Below are 20,434 nucleotides of genomic sequence, written 5' to 3' on the forward strand. Positions count from 1 at the left end.
ATTATTCAGATGAAGAAACTGAGGAAAAGTTGGATAATAAGCCATGACAGGGCCAGGGTTTAAATGTGTTTAGTAATGTGAAGTAAGAGCCTCTGCTTTTTCACTTTGTTGTACAAACAATAACAAGGGAAAATCTTTCTTTCTTATCCTAAATATAAAAAAAGTCACAACTGAATTTTTTAATTGGCCTTTGAATCTCTAACCTCAGACCAGGTAATAATAGAGCACTCCCACTACTTTTCTGATAGAACCAAAAGAGTGAGCCTGTGGCGACCAGCCATAGGAAACTCTGGTTTTCTCTTGCTCTAAGCCCTGAGGGACAAAGGCCAGCTCTGGGTCTAGAATTTTTCAGATGATTGGAGATCCCTTCTTTCAAACAGAATTCTGGAAGCAGTGAGTAACACTGAATAGTAATTGTTCATTCTGTTGGAGAACAAAATAAATGTAAAATCTAGCAACTTATTTCTGTTGCTGTGTATTTTTAAATGTCTATCTTATTGTAATTAAAATAATCAAAAAGTGAAGTCAAGATCAAAGAAAGAAGGCATCTTCAAGGTTGGCAGATCCTAAGGACTCTAACAGGAAGGTCATGTGTTCCAGAGTTTTACTTCCAAATCCTGAGACACTGAGGGGCAGTAGAAAAGAGCAATGCTTGAATGGCTCTCCTAGGTTTGCCATTAACTGGCTGTGTGACCTCTGGCAATTCAATGAGCATTAAAAATATATAGCAGCGCATGGGTCTAGGTCATTCTCCTTTTTTTTTCTATACGTTTAACAAAAATCCGTAGTGACAGGGCATACAGATAGCAATTTTTGACATAATCCCCAATGACCACATCATTTGGTTAAATTTAATGTGACCTTTGTCACAGACAAAAACTGTTGCTACTAGTCAGAATAATATTGAGACTAAAAAAAAGGGATGAAGGCCACCCATGAATATGTACTTAGCTAAACTTAAAGGCATTGAGTTAGAAGACAAGACCTAAGTGAAAACTATTTTTTTTTTAATGTGGCTGGAAGGTGAGAAATTGATGTTTAAATTGGATGCAGGAAGCCATGAGAGGCCAAGAGGATGACAGCTAGAGGAAGGTTAGGGCAGCTGTGCTTGTGAAGGATTATGCCAACTCTGTCCTTCTGAGAATTTCAGAGGACTTCAAGAAAACACGAACCGTCTCTGGAGCATGGCTCCCTGTATTTTTGATTTTGGGTGGGCACAGAGAAGGGCTCTTTGAGTTTGAAAATAATCTAATGTGTGAGTTTTTTTCAACAAGAGCCTTGGGTTTTCAGCCTGCGGTTTAAAGGAAGGATTTTAATTCAAGCACTCTTTAAAAATGAAACATCACGCTACGCAGAGTCACACTTGGGACGTCTGTGAACAGCGCGGGGTTCTTTCAGAGAGCTGATCTGACGAGAGCGGGCGGGGCGGCAGCAGCGCGCTGCACACACTGGAAGGGAGGTGGGGCGCTTTGGCCAGTTTGTTGGGTGTCACCACGTGGAGTGGTGTTGCTCTACCTAATTTACAGTTGGGGAAATGGAGCCTTATGAAGGCCGCACTGACAGTTGTCAAGCAACTGCAGTGGGAGAGCTGGCACCCCAGTTATGCCTGACATCAGTGTCCATACTCTTGACCACACCCCAAGGGTCGAGGCCCAGGAGTCTTGCGCTCTACCTACTTCACGCCATTTTTGTCTTCTCTGTCTACGCCACGCCCCAAATACACCTCACAGTTTCTGTGAAGTGAGGAGCATGATCATGCAGAACAGGATTACACTGCTCACAAATGAAGTTCACATAAGAGGAAGACAGTGCTGGGGAATGAGACAGGGAAGAGGGGTCACCATCTTTCAGACAAGTCAGTCCAACCAGACCACTGACATGACACTATGGACTAGAATGCAGCATTTTTATTGTAAAAGTCCACATATTAGGCAGTTCCCTTTGTGAAAAGGTTTTCAAATACATAGACAAGGAGCAGCTGATAATTAAGAATTAGATTATATATAATGTGTATTCATATTGCCAATACTATGCACACATTGGAAAGCTAGTTTTGAGTGTCCCCATTACAGAATACATTTCAAGCTGACAATAATGTTTCTCGTCATTGAAAATTTGCCAACAACTCTCCCAAAGAGTCAACATGTAATATGTTAACAGTTCAAAAACAAGAAAATAATTAATTCTATTTACACGTGAGGTTATATACTAGAGCACGGATACAGAAAAGGTTTGTAAAATTGGCAGCTAAATGCGTCTCAGAATTCATCCAGATGACTTGATGGTGACTTTACATGATTTTATGTGAACGATGCCACTTTCTCTTCTTTTCTACGTTTTAGATTATCTATAGCTATGATTGAATTCTGACTTAGAGTAATGACGACCAAAAGGAAGGACCGACAAGAGGTGCTATTGTAGGAAAAATAAGAATTCATGAGGAGTCCATGAAAATGGAGCTCAACTCATCATGTATGAAGTCTGGGACGACCACCCCATGGATTACAGTATTGTTGAATGAGGACACAGTCATAAGCTTAACCTCCATGTAAGTCTTTCATTTTTCTTTCATTTTTTAAAATGTAAACTTCAGTACATTTTCTCAGAGCACAGAGGACTACGTTTGGAATACCAGTCAGGTATGAATCCTGCTTACGCCTGTCGTATGTCCTCAGGTGACATGGTGGATGGGTCAGAGAGCTGACTCATCTCCAAACCTGGAACGATAATACACAAACTCTAATTCTGCCCTAGTAGACTCGGTTCTGTACATAAACATAGGACTTAAATATTGTTCTAAAAGGAGCCTGGACCTTGCCTAAACTAAACGTTTGATAATGAACAAAAATAGCCAGAGTTCTTTGGGTCCTTCTGTTTACTTCTACAAGATCAAAGAGCACTGGATAATGCCTCTGTGAAAAGATGAACCACTGGTTCCAGACCAGCTCAGAGAGGGTCACCAGCGTGCACGAGGCCAATTCACCTCTAACCATATTTACTGAGCACCGACTATGTGCCAAGCACTGTGTAAGGTGCTGAGGACCCAAAGAGGGAATGACAGGGATTCTGCCCACAAGGCACTCACAATCACGAGAAGCAGGTCTTGAGATGGAGAATAAGTTCTCTTACGACCTATCACCCTAAAAGGAAGAAACAAGAGCAGCAAGCACATACAGTTACTTTAGACTCTATGAAATTGGGCATATTTTAAGGTAGCAAATGTCAGTTATTCAGTCTCTGTTTCCCATAAAGTGTTTTGATATGTCAGACAAGGAAAAAAAATAAGCCGTTTGAATCTTCATGCATGAGGGAGAAGGCAGAGAAAACTCCCCCTCCCATTCTAAACTCAAACCCTTATAATTACACTCATGGTTCTTCTACAGCCCAAAGACACAGAGAAGACAATACTTTATGATGTTAACTTTATTCCATTTGTTTCGGCTCTAAAGAGATGCATGCATTAAACTTGAAGCATTCTATGTTATTGAAATATTTACATCATTGTACATGTGATGTGGAGGAAAACTTTCTTGCTATCTTGGGATAGAGATGTAATAGATTTCTAGTTTAGGCTCTTATATTTAAAACAGGTTGTGATTTTTTTTCAAATGACGGACACATCCTAGTGTCACATCCTAGTAGGATCCAATTTACTACCACTTGACCCCAAATGAACATAGGATATGGTTTTAGACTTTTTGCATCTAATTGTATTTTGAATTAAGTAAATGTAAATAGTCATGGCTTTTACTTATTTCAAATTGCTATAGCTGAGAAGAAAAAAATTCTTGTTTGGTTTCAGTGTTCTTGCTCTAATTTCACTTTGCCTTGCAGGTTTGAGACACAGCGAACATTATAGTTCAGATTACACGTACCACAGGAGAGTTGGGCGCAAACAGTATGACATGAATACAGTTTACCAGGTTAGAACAGAGGAACAGATTCAGATCATTAGAAACCACGTGGGGGAGTATGTAAGTGGACTTAGAAAGGACATCTTCTCTCCAGGAGCTGTAGTGACTAAGACCCTTATCAGTAACGCCCAGACCTCTTCACAGGTAAAGGTAGGAGACCCAGTAAACCAGATTGAACAAGCAGAAGGCGGTGGGGAAGAAGATGCGTGCGTAGGAGTCCATTTTGGCGATCCGGATGTGTATCCTCCCGTGTCTCCAGGCTCCTGTTCGGCAGTCTTCAAAACAGCAGAAAAAGCTAGCGCAGTCCTTGCCGTCCAGACACTCGTACCCGTATTCCTCATCTCGCTCTTGTAGGTGCGTGGCATTGTTCATTTGAATGGTTGCCGATCGTGGGCGGATGTCAATGGTAGGGGCCTGCGATGAGGGCAGGGAGGGAGAGGGCTCAGAGTCAGTTACACCTGAGAAACCCCAGACGGTTTCGCCACAATGTCACCAGTGTGAATGATGAATCTGAAAATGAGTACTCAGGAAATTGCTATGACATCATGATCTACGATGGTAAAATTGAACTCAGGATAGCACAGTTGCAGATTTTAAACTGTGAGCTTAAGCAGTGCAGCTGAAAACAATACCACCAAGCTAACAGCTATAGCAAGAAGGTTGAACACCAAAAGAACTCAAAGTTTAAAGGTTTAAACCAAACAACTACATGGAATCTTATTCTAGTAAATATTAGATGTGAGGTTGGTTACATGAAGGCATTTGATGGTGTTGCATGTGAGTAGAACAGAGAAAGAAAAATGCGTCAATTTTGAAATCAAATTTTGGGTCATGCTTATCTATAGGCAAACAGTAAATCCCATTATGCTAAACAGCTGTATTAAGGGTCTTCAATAGAAAATGTTAAGATGTATATAACTATAGAAGTTTCCTGAGTTTATAGCACAATGGTATGTATGGCTTATGTTTTAAAGGAATATATTACTTTGTCTAACAGCCACCATCTAGAAGCTTCAGAATGTCAGCAGTATTTACCTACACGTGACTGAAAATTTAAAGGAAAACAACGTTACTACCTGTCAAACTCTCTTTAGCATTTAGTTAATTGGTACTAGTTTCTTCTCAAGTGCTAATCTAATCTTTGCCGCTGGACCAATTATAAAATTGCTAGAAAACTTAATTTAACGTTAATTTGGATGTGTTAGTTTTAGGATAATATAAATATTAAATCCTAGTGTCTCTGAATCAGCTGTGAGAATTCGGTGGGGGACAGAAATCTCACTGAGTAGTGCATGACAGCGCCAGAGGTCTCTGGGTCCTCCTGCAAGGGAGGGAGGAGTGTTTTCAAGCATTTCAAAGACAGTATTATTTCTATAGAACTGACGGGTAGGGTTCAGGCCAACAGAGATGATTACATTTACTTACTGAAAAGCGACCCAGTTTTGAACTAGGATTCACAGAGTTACATTTAGGTGTATGGTACCCCTGGTATGTGGTAGGCACAGCCAGTGAAAATGGCTTCCACGTTTCTCTGAGAAGAGAGGGTACGTTTTGACTCGGATGTTTAGAGAGGCCCTCTCTACTAATGCCATCTCCTCGAGCTTAGAGCTCTTCAGCCCCCTGTTAGGTCAAAACCTCTGAATTAACATAGGCTTTCTAAATCAACTCTAGAAACCTGCAGCTCTTTCCCCGTCTTAAACGTGTGCCCTCTAGTAGGATGCGTAGATGTCTGCTCATAAAAATAAATAAAATACCATGTAAGCGTTAATAGAGAAAGTCAGCAGTTGCATGCAGTGAATTTCCATTCCAAAAACATTATACCTTGAAGGAAAACATCCGAAGAAGCTTTGGGTTTGTAGACAGAGAAGAGAATTGCATTTTTTTTTTTTTAATTAAAAGAAGAAAAAGAAAAAAAGAGAAAAAAAAGAGACAAAATAAGATAAATTAAAAATACATTTTGGAAACACAGCAAGTGAAATGAACCGAAATTATAAACACAGAAGGACAGTTCTGAGCTTCGAATAAAGTATATGCCCAAAGTAGGAAAATGAAATTTGGTGCTTGCTAGTGAAATCTTCAGTAAATTAGCTCACAATTATCTAACTGCAAAAGCCAGTGTTTTTCACTGTGAGGAAGCTGTCTATTGCCCATTGTCCCTGCACAGAAATACTGATTTCATTTTCTAATTACCAAGGAGGCCTGACTAGGAGAGACTTGCCACAAGGAACCCAGGGGCCTATTACGTGGGAAAAGGACATTTCAGCTTCTTATTCACAGCTTCGGATCTTGCCAGTTCTGATGAATCATGTAATTCACGTTAAAGAGGGAGATGCACGATGTTCTCAGGTAATTTCGTTTTTGCAGTTTCTTTAATCCTCTTTCTCCTCTTTTTTCCTTCTTCTGCCATCTTCATGACCCAGATTAAGGAATCCAAGTGCTCCCATCTCGGCCACAAAATCCAGTCTGCAGTGACAGCTGTTAGAGAGGGCCTGTCCTCACCGCCTCGCTCCTACTGGCAGGTAATAATGCTGAGTGTTAACTGAAACCAGCTTTTGGGGGAGAGTGAAATGGCAAGTGCAGGAGGGGGAGAAAATAAAAAACAACACAATAAGAAAAATAAACTAAGGACAGAGCAAATGCAAAGGCAGAGAGAGGCGATACAGACAGAGAAAGGAAGGGCTACATCGAGCATAGGGAACATCTGCGAAATTAAAGGTAAGCATTTCTTTTTCTTAAATTAATATCAAGAGTAACGTTGCTTCTTTCTCACCCTGCTACAACATCTTACATGCAAACGCGTGCGCTTTTGTATTGCTTCACCGGAGTCTCTGCAGAGGCACCAGGACGCAACCTAGAGTCAGCTCTCCAAAGCCCGCGGGTCAGACAGCTCGCCACTGGCCTGGTCCTCAGGCCCTTGGAGCAGAAGACCAGGACAGGCTGTGAATTCAGGGGCAGTGAACTCCTTTGCCCTATCTTGGAAGGCCTGGGGCCTCCTGTGAACCATATACTACTGTGTTTAAGTGGGTAAATGAGTAGAGCTGCCTTCTCTTTTCAACATCCATAATAAAGAACAATGGCTTCAGGCATTAATACTTGTGCTTCTTCATCTCCATTTAAGGTTTGGTGGCCCAGTGAAGTCATCCTACCTGTTTCCAAATCACTGACATCAATCCACGGTGGTAACTGCACAAATCAACAGCATCAACCATCATCCTCAACTCTAAATGAAAGGTACCGTGTAATGCTTTTTACACCTATTACCACATTTATTTCCTCAAAGCAGCCTCATAAGCTGTCTATTTTATATGTGAGAAAATGAAAACACAGGGAAGGTAAGTAACTTGCCCAAACAATAGATGAGCTATTTTTTTTTTAAAGATAGATTTTGAATATAAAACCAAGAGGAGTGCTAGGGTGGTAACACAAGCACACATTAATTATTTGCAAAAGTGTAATGATCCTTGAAACTTTAAGAACCTTGTGGATTCCTAGTAGAAAGCCTTGGATGAAAAATTTAATATAAACCATCAATAATTTTAAAATATTATATAGTAAAGGGGCAGAAAGATGAACATCAATGAAACATAAAATAACAGCAACTAGCAGATAAATGCACTTCTCAGCCATGGTCACACTCGGGGGCTGGAGTCTGCCGCAGTGAACCAGGTCTCTCCCAAGGGACTGGCGACCAGAATGACTCCTCATGGCCCAGCCAAACTCACACATTCTGTTTTCATCTTGGGGACCAAAGTAATGCAGCTTAGCCTACTGCCACAGGCCAGACCAAAAGAAAACCACAAGGGGGTCTTTCCGCATAGAAGTTTTAAAAGCCCCAGTGAGAAATGATACGTACAGGGTTTTTCTTCTTTTTGTCTTTGTCCTTGCTTGGCTTCCGGTTGCTGACGAAATAATGCAGGGTGCCGTACTCCACCAAAGCAGAGAAGACAAAGATGAAGCAGACAGACACAAAGAGGTCCATGGCTGTGACATAGGACACCTTGGGAAGCGACTTGCGGGCAATGGTGCTGAGGGTGGTCATGGTGAGGACGGTGGTGATACCTGGAGAAAGGCAGCAGGAGACAGACCACGTGAGCACCGCAGCAGGTGGGCAGCTGCGTCCCGAGGGGGGCTCGGCCTCAGTCTTGGGAAGGGAGGCACAGCGAGTCCATTCACTGTGTCCACAAGTAGGGCCCGCCTGCCTGCCTGCCATGTGTCATCTGCTGTGGCCAGCACTGAGTGTGTGCTGAGAAACGAGAGGGACGTGGTCCCCGCCCAGGTGTCCTGTATGTTTTAGTGACAGACATCATGCTCAAGTAAGCAAAGAAAAGTGTGACTGCACATGACCGAGCAGGGATGGTGAGAACCTAGTTCAACGGAAGACCTCTGTGAGGGGGTGGTATTTAAGGTAAAGCTTAAGCAGTTAGCAGAAATCAACTCTTTGACTGTAAGCACTGCATAAATTAAAGGGAGGTTCTGAGGCAGGGAACCCTTACTTGTTTTTTTTAAGGTTTAGAATACCTGGCATCTGGGGATGGGCCAGAGAATCAAGGTGATGCTGAGGAAACAAGTTAAATCGTGCAGAGCATGCATGGGAGTTTGCATTTTATTCAGAGTGCAAGGAGAGTCTTAAGGGGTGAAATAGAGGATGTATTCTGGTGGATAAACTCTTTAAAGATTATACAATGAAAAGGGTACCTCAGAAGTAATATAATATTTACTGAAAACTTCCTCAGGCCAGGCACTCTGATAAGCACCCATGTGCACCTTCTCTTTGAATCTTTATAGCAGATATTTTCATTGTGATATTAGAGTAGAGGAAAAAGGCTAAAGGACCAGCTCCACGTCAGACAGTGAAGTGGCAGAAGGATTTGAATACAAAAGTTACATGTTTGATTTCAAAAGGCTTCTGTACATTGGGCACCAGTGCCCAAGCAAATCAGTCCTCTTCAATAATTGTTTAATAAAAGGGAACAAAGTTAAGATAACCTACATGTATCAACTGGGGAAGCATCAGGGGCTTGCCTTCTGTAACAGCTGTGTTATTTGTAATAAAGGCAACACGGATTCAGTATTTGAATAGGTTGTAGCTCCAGCCCTAGGGACTTAAGTCACCCCAACAGTCTAGGTTTCAGTTTCTGCATCTGTTGGACCATCTCTTTGAAGGCCCAACCATTTCTTATCATGAGTGGATGCAACTTTCTGTACTGCATAAGTGGCCTTCCCAAGCCTTGACCATTTGTAGTCTGTGACTTTCATTTCTGGTGGAGGCAGGGGAGAGGGGAAGTTTCCATCACCTAATGCTGTGCATTAATTCTGACTGTTTCTGGGACCAAGAGACCACCAGGAGACAGCATCCCTGCCTCAAGGGGCAGTGCTGGGAAACGCCAAAGGAATCAGACCCAGGAGACTTGAGGAGCAAGGGGGGAGGAAGCAGCAGAGCAGAGGAACTGTAGCATACAGCAAAAGAGAAATGAGATTGTCTTTTCTCTAAGATGTGGGTTATTGGTATAGACTGCCTAAAAGGTAGTTGAGTGGAACCAAAACGCTCTTGAAGAAGGGTTAAGCGAAGATTAGCATTGACCTCTCTCTTCCTAATCTCTTGGGTTTTTTGCCAGAGCCATTTTTGAGGGGTTTACAATATGTTTTCAAAAACAACGTGGCTCTTGGGGGTTATTACATCCTAGCTTAATATCAAGTTTCCGCAGTGTACTTGTGTCATGAAATTCCAGAGAAGGGAAAGAGAAGTTTTGGTAGAAAGAACTCCGCAGAACAAAATAGCTTTTAATAAAGACCCTCCTTAAGGGAACTGGTTATGAAGGCCATTACCCCTTTCCTAGTCTGTTGGGAGTGCTTATGGGGCAATCCATCTCCCTGCCCAGGCTGTACACTTTGTGACAATAAACAAGACGTCTGCTTTGATGTCCACTGTAAGCCCACAGTGAGGCTAGTGCTAGGACTCAGTCAGAGTCTGCTGGATGAGCAAATAAAAGAGTCTAAGAACAGCGTTTATATGAAAGAACAAGGGGACTCAACCCACACTTGAGAACAGAAATCCATGCTGACGACTTGGGGGAGACAGTTTTAACTGCACATAAGGGTAGGTGACATCCAAGAATCTCCTCCTCTGGCAAGGTACTATGTCAAGCACTTACATAATTACTCTTTCTGTGCTCAGTTTTTTTTTCACCTGCAAAATAAGGATAACAGTGCTTTTTCCTCTTTATGAGGATTTTGTGGAATAAACTAGTAAGTGACAGAGACGAAATACAAGCCTAGGAAATCTGACTGTTTGTTCGTTGTTGGGGGGGAGGTAATTAGGTTCGTTTATTTATTTACATGGAGGTACTGGGGATTGAACCCAGGACCCCGTGCGTGCTGTGGCTGTGCTCTACCACTGAGCTCTGCCCTCCCCCAAGAAGTCTGACTGTAACTGCAGTGCGGCGAAGCACACTGTTCTATTTTCTGTCTGTGAAGTGGTCCGGCGTATACAGGATGGACCACCACCCACGTGGGAGCTACCGTAGATTCCTGACTTGAGGGATGGCGTGGGGCTCCGGGTCTTCCATGTTGTGATGGAAACAGAGGAGTGGTCAAGTTCTCAACGACAAAGTGCAGATGGTGGTGACTGGGGGAAACTTCACAGGGCTCCTGTGAAGATGAAATTAAATAATGCACGCAGTGTGGCCATTCCTAGTAAAGTCTCGATAGATGTAAGGTATCACTATCATTTATTTTCGAGAAGAAAGATCTCAAACTAAAAGAAGTTTCACTTAGGCTGTCTATGCGTTAATTCCTGCAGAAGCTCTCGACTGCACCTGATCACAGCGGCTATTTCTGGGGGTGGATCTCGCACCTAAGCTGGAACTCTGACCTTTACGTTCTTGACCTATGAGAAGTGAGGACGGCAGTATCCACAGAAGACACCACAGAGAAGTTCACTTAAGCAAATCTGGCATGTCTGACATGTGAGTTCAACATTGGGAAGTCATTATTATTCTACCTGGAAGTTCATCACAGCCATGTAAAAAGAATCTTGAAATATTGCTTCACGGTGGGAGGGTACAGCTCAAGTGGTAGAGCATATGCTTAGCACGCAGGAGGCCGTGGGCTCAAGCCCCAGGACCTCGTCTGTAAATAAATAAACCTCATTACCCTCCCCCCAGAAAAAACTCAAAAAAAAAAAAAAAAGATAATCTCTTTAAAAAGAAAAAAAAATACTGCTTTATAATATTTTCAGGTCTGCTTGGAGGAACAGAGGAGTGGTCGTTTTAGCTGATTTACCAACTGACAAGATAGCCTGATATGATTTTTAAGTCCAGTTTTGCTAGGCAAAGAAATGAGACTTCGCTTACCTGAGACAGATGAAAAATAGCGGTAGCTGTTTTCAGTTCCCCCAGACTGGGCCTGAAGTAAGCTCTGCAGGCATGTGACCTTACCTCGTATTGCGTGGGTGAAAAATACCAATCGGCATTTTCCTTGTTGCAGCCACTGTCCCCACCCCCTGGCTAAACCTCACCAGCTACCACCTGTGTACCAAACTGCGTTCACGACATTCAAGTGTTACAGGCTGCACACTGATCCTTGTTCACGCTGTGGTGACCTAAGCTTAGAAAGTGGCCAGTCTCTGCGCCAGGTAGGTGTGCTTATCTCACTCATCAGACAGCTGGGCTCTGACTGTTCTATGGCAAGAAACTTAAAGTCCACAGGTATTTGATGTCATCTGGTTTAACTCTTGGTTATAAACACTGGAAAAGGCAATTGGACTCAATGAAATCCGGGTCAGTGTTCTTCAACGTGATCTCGTGTTAGAATCACCTAGGGAATTTTCTTTTTTTAAATCCTGACACCCAGGTCGTGCCTCTCAACACATCAATTAAGCATCTCTTGGGGTTTGAGCTGTACTTTTAAGGGCCTCCTAATGATTTAAATGTGCAGTGAAATTTAGGAAGCACCGATCCAGAGACGTGAGACAGCAAAGCTGAACTAGAGAAACAGGCTCAGCCCAGCGCCCCTCCGTTTCCCACAAGTGGCCTTCAACAGGGCCTCACACCCAGAACAAATCTGGGTCGCATCAGCTGGGGGGGCTGTGTGACCTTGTGAATGTCATTCAACCTTGCAGCAGCACCTCTGCCTCCTGCTCTAAAAAATGTGACAATCGTTTTTATCATCATCACAACTTCTGCATGCAGTTGTTGTGAAGAGGGACCCTGCTGAAGGTGCGTGACACACAATGAATGAGCAACAATTAGGAGCAGCACCTACCTGCTCCGTGTTCAGGGGCTTGGTTCCTCATTCCTCAGTTCACTCACCTTGACCTCTTGTCCCACCACGGTCTTTTGCCAGTGAGCACTCACTGAATGAGGGGCGGAAATGAGCTACTAGAGCGGCCTCAAGAGGGATTTGACCAGCAGGAATCTAGACTTCAAAGGAAGAGACTGATTTGAAATCTTTTCCCTAAAATATTTTTAGGGTGGGTAGATTGGGACGCATCAGTGCATAAGCGCACGCATGACTTGGATCATCATCGAGGTGCGCAGCTATATGCCAGGCGCTAGACTGGGAATAAAAGAGACATTTACATGGTGTCGGACGTAAGAGGCAGATAGATAAGCATGTAATGCAATGTATTCTACTCACAGTGACAGGTAACAGTCCCAGAGTAATAGACTCGGCACGTTTTGGGCTTGTTTTTCGCGTGTGGCATGAGACAAAGTATTATAACTGTTACATAGGACCTGTGACACAAAGTACTGCATGTAACAGGAAAAATCAAAAATTTTGAAACAGATGGGAGACTAAATTAGGTTTGGAGGAGGACAAATATGCAAATGATGTCTTTCTTTTCCCCAGTAATCATTTCTGCCCTCAGTTTTAATAACCTGGTAGAGATTATTTTGTCAGAAAATGACTATTAACTGCTAACATTTCTGAGGCCCTAATATGTTTTGTGCACTGTGCATGGAAAACCTTACTTAACCTAATAAAACCCCACAGTTAGGTACAGGAAGTGATACATGCTTTACAGGTGAGTACAATGTGATTTAGACCGACTGAAGGGCATTTCTGAGGCCATACCACCTGTGTGGGTTGAAATCTAGGTTTGCTGGACTTCAGAACCCAAGCTCCTAACTATTTTGCATGATACTGCCTCTCTAGCAAAGAGCAAGCAAGAGACGTGGCTCTAGTTTTCACTCAGTGAAAGTGGAGAGTGGCTTTATAAATAATAGTAACTGCAAATAATCTTAAACACTGGGGTGGAGGGGGTTCCCAAAGCTTCACAGGTGATTATGTTTTCCCCCAAATAATCTTTAAAGAGCTAATTACTGTGTATGTACATCTTCAAATGTCATAATAATTATGCATGTTGGAATTAATTAATAGCCAGTGGCATGCTAGTAAATGTGTAACAATTGATTCTACGGGGAAGAAAGGCACCCTTGATTTTCAGTTTCTGCCTATTTCCATGGTGTTAATATTTTCACCTTGGTTGATTTCAAGCTACCAATGTGGCATCACTGAACTTAGCGTTGAAAAAGGTTTAAACACAATCAGCTCTCATGAGCTGGTGTAAGCAGCTCTAGTGTTCAACTGCCTAGAGACCAAGGCAAAAAGTATACTGAAAAGAAGTTGTTTTTTCTTTCCCTAGTTAATTTAAATTTATTTTAAAACTTACTAAAGAAAGCCTATGGAGGTCATTTAGAAAAACTGAGCTAGGAAACTTTAAACACTGTTTTTGTCTTTTTAATATGCCAGTTTTCTTTAAAATTAAATGAACGGCATTTCTATTTGATGGCTGACTGAATTAAAAGCAAATCAGTTTAGAAAGGGGAGTAAAGATTACTGATATTGGATACTTACCGTGGGACACTACAACACAAAGGACCGTGTCTCACCTAAAGAAGTTCTGGCTGGAACAGCATCCTTATTGATCCAGAAAGACACCCAGGAGAGGACGACAATGAGTGTGCAGGGGATATAGGTCTGGATGGTGAAGTATCCCATTCTTCTGCTCAGGTCAAAATAGACGGTCATGACCACGTAATCTCCTGGAATAGAACAAAGACAGACCATGAAAACCTTCAACAAAACCAGAAAGCATTGTAAATAAGCATATATACAACTCCCACGTGCACTGGCAAGTTTTAACCCACTTGCAACTAAAAACAAAAAAACAACAACAAGCAACCGCCCAGACTACCGAATTCTGATCCTTTTACAAACAATGTGACTACTAGATGGAAGGAAACATTTTTGAACAGATTGCTCATATTTTCTTCTTTTGGGTGACATTTGACAGCACCTCCCCTGCATGCTTAATACACACAATGTGAAACGTTGTGCTTGGTGGAGAGGCAGGGTGCGCTTCTACACTGTGCCCCTTGCCTGTGGTGAATCCTAAGGTTTGTAACAATTTCCTCTTGTTCTCAAGACCTTTTTCCAGACAAACCAAGGAGGCATATCGTGGTTCTTGACACTAATACATGACTCTTCTACTCAGTTTATAACCAAATCCCTGTGCTGCCACACACATTTCTCATGTTTTCGTTGAATTATGTGATTTTCCTTCATGGCAGTTACTTCAATTTGTAATTTATCGTTCGGTTGTGTGGTTATTTTTGTAACATCTGTCTCACCTGTTAGGCTTCATCTGCATGAGTCCACACACTGTGCCTCCTGTAGCCCGCCATTGCACCCCCGGTGCTTAAGCTTGCTTCCAAACCGGCATTAACATTTGTTGAATAAATGCTTACGTGAATGAATACATTTATATATTTAAATATAGAGAAAACAACAAAGAAAAAGAAAACCCAAGAGGTTGTGTATTCTAGAACATCTGGATTAAAAAGGAGTTTATGTAAGTAATCCAGAGAGTAATCAAAGAATTCAAGAATAACCATATAGCTATGGAAGAGAACAGTTTAATGTGTCATACTCCCAAGTCTCTGATTTGTTAAGATCATGATGTATGGATGGTTTTTAAAATTCCCTGGCCTTCATTTTAGATGATTGCAAGTGAAATTTTAATTTTTGAAGTTAGAAAATACACTATGAAGACATATCCCAGTTACTATGGATGTACGTTTCTTTGTAGTACTGTAGAGAACGTCAGTTTCAAAGACTGTGTCTGCTCTCCTAAAGTCAGATGAAACACAAGACCACTTTTCCATTGTTGCCTCTTTTTTCTTTACCAAAGGTGTGATTTGTCCTAAAATGCATGGGCAATGAAATCCAAATCATGTGTTTTAGTTGAATTACTTGGCTTCATGTCTGTGTTTCTCCACTTACTTAGAGGATTTAGGTCTGAGTTGAAAAGGTCCTTTAGAAGCCTCAGGTGGAGAAGGTTGACTTCTCTGGGGGAGTTATTACCACCCAGTCCACTTCTCCCTTCTCACTCTGAAGCTTCACTCCACAACCTTCTGAGCTGCTGTGACAGAAAACCTGCCACTGGGAACTCTTCCAGGGAGTAAGGACTCTCCCCAAACCCTGCAGTGTTTCCTAAGTGGAGTCATGACCACCTCCTAGCACTGCCCTTGGGCGGACTGATGTGCTATTACTCGTGTGCGTCAGGCCTGCTTAAGAGTGACCCGGACACTAATCAGGGAATTAAGCTCCCAGTGGAGCATCAGTTCCATCTCAGAGAGCAGTAATTAGCAATTATTTAGCAATTATCCTTGAAAAGGTACACGAAGGAATTTTCTTATTGATGATCATTAGATTTTGATTATTTCCCTGAGATTACACTTCTCTGTGTTGGTTTATCTGGATTTAAGCTATTTCAAGTGAAGTCACAGCATTTCAGAAATTAGTTTGGTCTCTGCTTTTGTTCTAATTGAGAAGATAATAGACTCAGGCTGCGATTGAGGAATAAAGCCATGTAATTGGAGATGATCGCTATTAGTGTCTGTCTATGTCTTTCCCGTTCCTTTGATCACAGTACCAGAGGCAAGGGAAGAAGGGTTTTTTTTTTAAATAATCATATTCAGGAGCACTTTTTTCTCCCTGTTTTCCGAGTCCTTGAGAATTCTCTGCATATTTTAAACGTGGGTTTAAGTGAAACTTTAAGAATTATAATATCTTAAGCAACCCTGGACAATTTCAGTAGCTCCCTTTTACTGTTTTTCATCTAAGTGAATGGGAACCTGCACGTTGGCATTAATGATGTGACTCTTTTAAAGGTGAACTTTAATTTTGCCTCAGGTTGACAGATAATTCTCTCATTTCAATTCTCTCCTTCCCTTTAGGTCAGAATCTAAACTTCCACAGCCCATTTATCTGTCAGTTTCTACTTTAAGGAAATAGCATCTGAGCATCTTTCATGTTTGCCAGCAAATCCACAGCTTTTCTATCACTAGATTATGGATTCAGACTTGGGAACAGGCCATTTAAAAGCAAAGCAGCTTCACAGTGACAGCCTGGTGCCTGTCTTATCTCTGAGGCCACATCACTTTTTGTATTTCTAAAAACTCTTGGGCTGAGGAGCCTATAAAAATCAAATCCCCTGAAAGTGCCACATCAGTGATTTCCCCAAAGCCCGAAAGGTCTAAATGCCAACCGAGTCAAAGGGGGTTATTTCAGCCACTTCAGGTTTATTCTCTCTACTGATTCATCCTCACACACAATATTTAAAGTCATAGCGTTTCATAAAGTAGTTTCCCTGTTTTTGCCCTAATTTAGATGTAATATGCACAAGCAATGATTGAGGACAGACGATGTATATAATTTGAATAACACCCATTAATGACCATTCCTTGTTTTTTGTGAGATTTGCATGTCTAGTTTTAGGAAGAGACCACCAACATCAGTGAGTAATGAACTTCAGTTGCTATTGTTTTAGTTGTGAGGTTAACCATTTGAAAGCTTTAAAATTCAGATGTGCTGGAGTGTTTAGGCTCGTATTTTCATACATGAAATTATCTCCTCTTAAAAGTTTAAAGATTCTAGGGACATCTTCCCCTCCATTGAATGCCCGCAATTTAAAAACAAAAACAAAAACAACAGCTCTTCTCTAGTTACGTGCACACACTGGGCTGAATGGCGTGCATATATTATCCTTAAACTTCCTAAACGCTTTGTCAGGATGGTCAGAAAACTAAGCCTTCACTGTGTCCCTGTCCCAGGATTCCTACGCCACTTCAGTATAGCTGAAGAGAGTACACAGCATTCTAGTAGGGTAACTTTGAGGCGTAATTAGTGTTAATATACTCTACATTTCTTTCTCTAGTCTCTTTTTTATTGCCAACAAATAATTTTAATGATTGTTATGCCCAGAGTACTATGTTACGTAACGTGGAGATTAAGACCTATGGAATCTCACACTTGATTTATATATATATACATACACATATCTTTACTTTTTTAGGGGGGGGTAATTCAGTTTATTTATTTATTTATTTTTGGAGGAGGGACTGGGGATTGAACCCAGGACCTTGTGCACGTTAAGCATGGGCTCCACCACTTGAGCTGTACCCTCCCCCTGATTTTGTATTAAATGGATTAAATGAGAACTAGATTATTTTGTCTCTTGCTACAACTCAGAGACAGAGAGATGTGTTGAGACCAGGCAGTAGATCTAGCTTTATCACTCCTCGTTGAACCCTTGAACCTGAGGCATAATTCCATGAGGCTGGTTTGACTACAGGCAGAAAGGTGAGTTGACTGGTTGCATCTTCATTTGGGGAAAGGTTTTTCTGAAATTAGATCTATACCTCACCTGATACACAATAATAAATTTAAGATGTACTGAAGATCCAAATTTAAGCATGATTATAAATACTATGTAAGGAAAAAATATGAAAATATCTTCATATTCTTAGTGTGGAAAAGGCTTTGTCAAGCACAGTACTAAACTCAAAAGGCAGAAAGGGAAGAAAAATTACAGGTTTGCCATGTAAAACACAGAACTTCAGTATTATAATTCTCCTTTAAATACGTTTAAAAGGCAAAAAACACTGCACTTGAATAAAATTTTTCCAAAATAAATAAGAAATCAAAAGCTAAGATCACTCATATGTAAATAATTTCCATTAATTTTTGAGAAAATAGACCCACATGTTTAACTAGGCTGAAAAAAATGAGCAATTCACAGATACTAAATATAGGAAAAGATTCTCAACTTCAGTAGTGATTGATGAAATGGCAAGTTTCACTTTTAGTGCATCATAGTGGGAAAAAGTACCCCAGTCATTTCCAGTTCTGACCAAAAGTGGACAAAGAGCAGAGCTGCATACTCTGGGTAGGGGTCTGCGCCGGTGTAAGCTAGAAGGTCATCTGGAAGTCCATAAAATATTTTTCACTTCTAGGTATTTGGAATAAACACTGCAGGAAAAAATGGGTCTTAAATTTGCCTTTTGATTGGCACTAAGTTTTCTCGAGGTTTACTGTGTGCTCAAAAGTATGAGTCGAATCCCAGTCCCAAATCTTAATGGTGCCTAGAGCGCTGTGGGGGGGCAACGACTTCCACACTGCAATCAGCGGCTGACTTCTGTGCACGCCATCCCCAGGTGTCTCTGTACTCATCACCTGCCCACCACTCCCAGAGCTGGCCTAGGCTCTCATTAATTCTTCTGTAATTACATTCACCATCTTTCCTGCAACTAGGTCCTGTGAGGTCAAGGGAGAGCCAAACAGCTAAACTGTAATCCTTGCCATCAGGGAGCCCTCAGACTAGGAAAGATCTATGAGCAGAGCATCAGTACTCAGTGGCACGAGGATGGCAAGAAAATATACACAGGCTGGGGAGGGTGTAGCTCAGAGGTAGAGTGCCTGCCTAGCGTGCACAAGGTCCGGGGTTCAATCCCCAGTGCCGCCATTAAACATAAACCTAATTACATCCCCCGCCACAACAACAACAAAAGAAACCATATGCAGGCTGATTTATCTTACACATCCTGATGGGATGAAGTTTCTGACAGGCACATTTCTGAAAGTTCTGTGTAAGTAATGTCAGTCTTCACAAGCCTTCAAGAGGTCCATGCTCCTCTTCACAGAAAGTCCTGACTCGTCAGCGCGACATGCAGGCCTGTCTATAATTTGAATTTAATCTAGGTCTCTCTCCCTTTCATTATTCCCTTCGTGTTCTCCAAGCCTTAGACAAAGTAAATTTTATCTTTCCATTTCACACGTCTATGATTTTTCTGTCTGTTCTTCCCAGCATATCTCTCCCAGATTCCAGTTTATCTCCTCAATCCTTTCCCTCATTCCCACCTTCCAGTGCCTCCTCCCCACCCCCATGCACACACATGCTCTGCTGAGTGATAGCCATCTTAAGTAAAATTTAAGACTAAGTTCAATTTTAAAATCCTCTCAGTGATGAAACCACACATTTCGAGTGCTTAATAGCTACTTAGGGCTAGTGAGTACTGTAATAGCACAGATCATAAAAGTTACTTCATTATAGAAGCTCAGTTGGACAGTGCTGGTCGAAACTAATCTCTTCTAGAATGCATTTCTGCTCATGCCATTCCCTTCAAGTTTTCTTAGTATAAAATCCATCCTGCTCCGCGTAGGATTCTAGTCCATTTTGCCCAGATCCACGGTGAATTATCACAGCACCATTTATTATCTCCCCATTTTATGCCCACCCAACCTGATTTACCTTCTGCTCTCCTAAGGGGTGTGTACGTTCATTCTTTGGTTCTCATTTGCCACTTTTTGCCTGCAGCTTGTGGGATACTCTTCATACCTCTGACACTGTCACACACATACACACACCTCCAAACCCTTCCACTGATGCCCACTAATAGCAGGACACATTAACTGTCTTTAACTTGCGCTGTCGGATTTCGTATGGTCTCTTCCCTGACTCCTCTCCCACTTTATCTTAAACAGTATTTCCTTACACCCCAGCTGGGGCTCTTGCAGTCCCTTAGCTGTCCCCTGCGACCTCTCACCTTGGGGTCTGTTCACATGCTGATTCACTCAGCTCACACTCCAACATCCTCATCTCTACTTAACTGCATTCTTTCTTCAGATGCCAGTCACTTTATCCCATCATCAGAGAAGCCCTTATGCTGTCAGAAGTCCCCAGTAAGCTCTCACAGCACCAGATGACTGTCACAGAGCTGACCCTAGTTGAAGGTGTATGGTCGGTGTGAATAGTGAATCGCACTCTGGGTCCACGAGCGCCACGAGGGGAGCAGCCGTCCCTATTTAGTCACTGTTCTAGTCTCAGCAGCTGGTACAGTGCCTGGTACACAGAAGGAATCGGATACTTATTTGTTAAATGAATAAGTGCTTTAGCTCAGATGGCCATGAAACAATCCTGGGTGAACTACTCAAAGCATTTAAGACCAAGGCAGAGCTCAAGATGCGCTTTTAAAACATTAAGCTTTACTCTAGAGATTATTGCTCTGGCTATACTGTTACAGCATACCTTGCTTTACCCAATCCCCAGTGGTGTGAAGATAAGGTCACAGTGAGCTGTTAGCAATCTTAAGTCCTTGCCAAGAAGAAGAAAATAAAAGGAAACTCATCAGCTACATCAGAGTGGCTGCATGATGCTTATTAAGAATCGACTGGTG

The 20,434-nt window shown here is 41.9% G+C and overlaps 1 protein-coding gene across 2 annotated transcripts in view; it reads right to left on the reverse strand.

Annotated features, from left to right (window-relative positions):
- Positions 1-2,056: 2,056 nt before the first annotated feature.
- Positions 2,057-20,434, reverse strand: part of GABRG2 (gamma-aminobutyric acid type A receptor subunit gamma2) — a 95,971-nt gene continuing 77,593 nt past the window's right edge. For both annotated transcript variants that reach the window (XM_032465139.1, XM_006194945.3), the window contains exons 7-10: positions 13,808-13,960; positions 7,768-7,973; positions 5,736-5,759; positions 2,057-4,328 (exon numbers count right to left, since the gene is read on the reverse strand). In XM_032465139.1, the coding sequence (XP_032321030.1) occupies positions 4,053-4,328; positions 5,736-5,759; positions 7,768-7,973; positions 13,808-13,960 (659 nt within the window). In that variant the 3' untranslated portion in view covers positions 2,057-4,052. The remainder of the gene's footprint in view (positions 4,329-5,735; positions 5,760-7,767; positions 7,974-13,807; positions 13,961-20,434) is intronic.

This window comes from Camelus ferus, chromosome 22 (assembly GCF_009834535.1).
Source record: "Camelus ferus isolate YT-003-E chromosome 22, BCGSAC_Cfer_1.0, whole genome shotgun sequence".
In the NCBI taxonomy this organism is placed as follows: domain Eukaryota; kingdom Metazoa; phylum Chordata; class Mammalia; order Artiodactyla; family Camelidae; genus Camelus; species Camelus ferus.